The sequence below is a fragment of the Cyanistes caeruleus genome, chromosome 3 (genome assembly GCF_971803275.1).
Source record: "Cyanistes caeruleus chromosome 3, bCyaCae1.hap1.1, whole genome shotgun sequence".
NCBI lineage: Eukaryota > Metazoa > Chordata > Aves > Passeriformes > Paridae > Cyanistes > Cyanistes caeruleus.
Window position 1 is genome coordinate 1,130,026 of NC_141703.1, and position 4,162 is coordinate 1,134,187.

Here is a 4,162-nt window from a genome sequence, read left to right on the forward strand (position 1 = left end):
TTGGAAGGGCACGGACACACTTGGAGCGCCGTGTGTCTTTGTGCTCCGTGCTTTTGTTGCCCGTGCGGGCGGAGCGGGGCCGGCGGGAGCCGCGCTCCCCTCAGAGCCCCTGAGGGCGGCAGCAATGGCGGCGCCGCTCCCTCAGCGGCCGGCCCCGGCCCCGGCGGGCGGGGAGCCCTCGGCAGCGCCCTGCTGGCAGCAGGGAGCGAGCCCCGGGCCCGGGCTCTGGCCCCGTGGCGCCGCACGGCCGAGGGGAGAGCTGCGAGAGTCGGGGCCGCGGCCATTGCCCCGAGCCAGGTGGCCCCGGCCTCGCGTGGTGCCCCTGGGCCGCTGAGCTCCCCGGGCCCGGCCGAGGCGCCGCGGCTGCGCTCGGTGCCCCTGCGTGTCACTGCTGAAGGCAGCCACGAGCCCCGCTGGCCGGGCAGAGCCCTGAGGGCCAGCCCTGCTCCCCGGCCTCCCGCGGCACCTGCAGCCGCTGCCCACGGCTCCCTGGCACGGCGCTGCAAAGGCCAATTGCTCGTGGCCGGCGCAGCGCAGGCTGCAAAGGCCGGGCTCTGCAGTGCGGGGCTGGGGCTGGCACACGTGTGCCAGCGTGGCCAAAGCCTCTCAGGGCTCTGGGCACAGCAGGGGCCACAAGGCCACGGGTCCGGGGGCTGCTCCGGGCCGCTTCCTGCCCGCTGCGCTGCTGGTGGGCTGCCGGGGGTGGCCCTTTGTGACACGGGCGCGTGGGGTCAGGGCCCTCTGTGATGCGGGACACGGTGGTGGCCAGAGAGCCTTGTGACATCAGGGAGCCCCAGCCTGGCTGAGGGTATCCAAGGGGCGCAGAGCCGTGGGGTGCCCAGTCCCAGGAGAGCCGCTCTCTCAGGAGGAAGCAGCTCCCTGCGTCTCTCTTCATGAGAAGACAGTGGACATTACATCAGATTACACGGAAGATGGACAGAGAGAAAGAGAATCCCAACTCCCAGCCCACCCAAGGCCACCTGCTGAGCCTGCGGAGGAGGCCAAGAGAGAGGGATGAGGCAGGAAGGAGAGGCCAGCGGACGGAGAAGGCCAGGATCTTTGCTTTGCCAAGGGAGCCGTCTCCGTCCCACGTGTCCTCATCCTCCTCACAGGTGCCCCTCAAGCTGCCACTGGTGGAGGTGAGGCAGCCAAAGGTGGGACCCAAAAACCTTAACAGACCATCGGTCTCACCAGTGGAGCTCAGGCAGCCACAGGCAGCACCGCAGGGCAGCCAGAGCCAGGCCCTGTCCCACTGTGGGGACAGGCTGCCACCGCTGCCACAGCTGCCACCACTGTCACCGCTGCCAAGACTGCCACAGCTGTCACCGCTGCCACAGCTGCCACCACTGTCACCGCTGCCAAGACTGCCACAGCTGCCACCACTGCCACCGCTGCCCTGCCTGGTGAGTCCCAGGCACACTCACAGCCAGGGCACAGAGCTGGGGAGCGCAGGAGAGAAGGGGCCCCAGCCCTGCAGCCCCTGTCCTGGGCAGCCACACACCCCCGTGCCCAGGGTGCTCTTGCCCCCGCTCAGGGTGGCCCAGGAGGGCACAGCCCGTGTGTCCCCAAGCTGGCAGCTGCAGCCTGTGCCACCCATCCCCTCGGGGGCTCGAGTCGTGGAGCGCAGCCTCACGGGCACAGCTCCAGGAAAATGGCATAACAATGAGCTGTCCCGAGGGGAAAGTGACAGTGACCAGGAGCTGTCCCCAGTGACAGAGGACATTGAGCTCTCTCCAGGGGACAGCAGGAGTGACCTGGAGCTGTCCCCAGTGGAAGATGACAGTGAGCTCTCTCCAGTGGACAGCACAAGTAATGAGGAGCTGTCCCCAATAGAAGAGGCCACTGAGCTCTCTCCAGGGGACAGCAGGAGTAACCTGGAGCTGTCCCCAGTAGAAGAGGCCACTGAGCTCTCTCCTGGGGACAGCAACAGTGAGCCAGGGGTGTCCTCAATGGAAGAGGCCATCGAGGTGATTCCAGGCGACAGCATGAGTGACCAGGAGCTGTCCCCAGTTGGAAAGGACATTGAGGACATTGCAGAGGACAGCATGAGTGACCTGGGGCTGTCCCAAGTGTCAGAGGACATCGATGTCTTTCGAGGGGACAGCATGAGTGGTCAGGAGCGGTCTCCAGCGGAAGAAAGCACTGAGGTAATTTCAGGGGACAGCCCAACTGATGAGGAGCTGTCCCCAGTGCCAGAGGACATTGAGAGCAGTGCAGGGGACAGAGAGAGTGACAAGGAGCTGTCACAAACAGAGAGTGACAAAGAGCTGTCCCAAGGGCAGAGCAACGAGGGTGAGAAGGTTTCCCCAGAAGAGGTCAAAGATTATTCCCAGCTGTGCTCTGGGGAAGACTGTGGTGTCCAGGGCATGTCCCAATGGGAAGAAGCTGAGGATGAAGATCTCTCCCATTGGGAAGAAGATGAGGATGAAGAGCTCTTTCACTGGGAAGAAGATGAGGATGAAGAGCTCTCCCATTGGGAAGAAGATGAGGATGAAGAGATACCAAGGATGGCCCTGCTTGGTGGAATGGAGAGAGTTCTGGGCTCATCACGTGAACTGCCAGGAATGGAGGAAATGTCGTGGCATCAGAAGGTGCAGGAATGGCTGGATGCCTATTTCCCCAATGATTATGGAATCGAGGAGGAGGAGGAGGAATGCTGTCGACCCACAGAGGAAGAGTACGAAGATTATGGATACGAATTACTGTCCTCCAAACTGTGGAAACGGTGGAAGGAGAATGTGGAGGCCCGTTTGGAAGAGGTGTTGTGCTCCATGTCATTCCTCGGTTTCATAGTCGGTGACCTTCTGCTTTCTAGAAGGAAGCGCTGCAGAGACCGAAAGATGTCCCGAGGGGAAGATGGCACCCGGGCCAAGGTGTGGAATAACCACGTGGGCCTGGTGGATGATGAGGATCCCCTGGAGGGACCCAGCTCCAGGCATGTGGGTGCAGGGCCGGCAGCAGAGGCAGCCCGTGCCCTGCCCGAGCTGGCAGCTGCTAAGGAGAAGCCCCGGCAGCCTCTCGGTGCAGAGGAGCCAGAGGCACAGAGCCGGGTCTCCGAGAAACGTCCCTCCCGCTTCAGGCGGGCGCTGCGGGCGCTGTTCCTCTGCTCCTGCCTGAGGCCACAGCCGGAGGAGTAAAACAGGGCACCGAGAGCAGGGATTGCTCCCACAGCCTCCCTCCCGGCAGGACTGCGGCTCACACGGGGCGGCCAACACCAACGGGAGCTGGGACACCAACGGGAACAGGAAGAGGAGCACAAAGGAGGCGGTGACCATGGGGAAGAGGAAGAAGATGATGAAGAAGGGGAAGGAAATGAAGATGAAGAGGGCGACCAAGATGAAGAAGGCCAAGAAGATGAAGACGAAGAAGATGAGGATGCTAAAGATGAATAAGACAAAGAAGATGAAGAAGACTGAGATGATGTAGAAGACGAATAAGGCGAAGAAGAAGATGAAGAAGCAGGAGAAGGAGAAGAAGAAGAGGACGAGGAGGAGGAATACTTTGAAGATACATAGGAGAAAAAGAATAGTCATAAGAGTTTTAAAAATACCTAGAAGTAGAGGAAGAAGAGAAATAAGAATAAGGATAGGAATAGGAGTAAGAATAAGAATTTCACAATGTAGAAGATTAATAGGAATAGGAATTTGAATTTTGAAATGCATAGATGAAGATTAAGAAAAGTAAGAATTTGAAGTTTAAAATACATAGAAGAAAAGGAAAGGAAGAGTAGTAAGAAGAAGGTGTATAGAAGAAGAAGAAGAAGAAGTAGGAGAAGAAGAAGAAGTAGTTTAGAATCCATAAATGAAGAAGAGCTCAAATGAATAAATGAAATTACCAAATAATTTGTATTTATTACAGACTGTATTTTTACATTATGGTACTATGATATAAAACATGATTATGCCATATGTTGTAATTATGATACATTCTGATTTCCCAGAAAATAACCTAAGAAGGAGAGAACACTGTTGGAGTAAGAGAAGAATTTGTCTATTTTTGCTAAGCAAGTTTGTAAGGGCCAAGAAAAGCGTCTCCAGATTTGATGTCCCGTCTGTGCGAGGTGCCCATGGATTCTGACGCTGGGTGCCAGTGAGTCCCCTGTGAGCAGGGAGTGCTGAGCCCCAGCGGCAGCGGGAGAGTTCCCGGCTGGGCCGGCAGGGCA

General features: G+C 58.3%; 1 protein-coding gene across 2 annotated transcripts; it reads left to right on the forward strand.

Annotated features, from left to right (window-relative positions):
• The first annotated feature begins 399 nt into the window (after positions 1-399).
• Positions 400-3,438, forward strand: SPANXN2 (SPANX family member N2). Of its 2 annotated transcripts, none has more exons than XM_086879510.1 (2): positions 400-1,809; positions 1,925-3,438. In XM_086879510.1, exon 2 carries the CDS (start codon positions 1,950-1,952, stop codon positions 3,135-3,137), a length of 1,188 nt encoding a protein of 395 aa, XP_086735636.1. In that variant the 5' UTR covers positions 400-1,809; positions 1,925-1,949; the 3' UTR covers positions 3,138-3,438. The 2 variants fall into 2 exon arrangements, with proteins under 2 accessions (XP_086735636.1, XP_086735635.1); XM_086879509.1 differs by having other exon boundaries at positions 452-1,869.
• The last annotated feature ends 724 nt before the right edge of the window (positions 3,439-4,162 follow it).

Coding starts and splice junctions, on each gene's coding strand:
- SPANXN2 (XM_086879510.1), top strand. CDS start 1,950: ATGGAAGAGGCCATCGAGGTGATTCCAGGCGACAGCATGAGTGACCAG.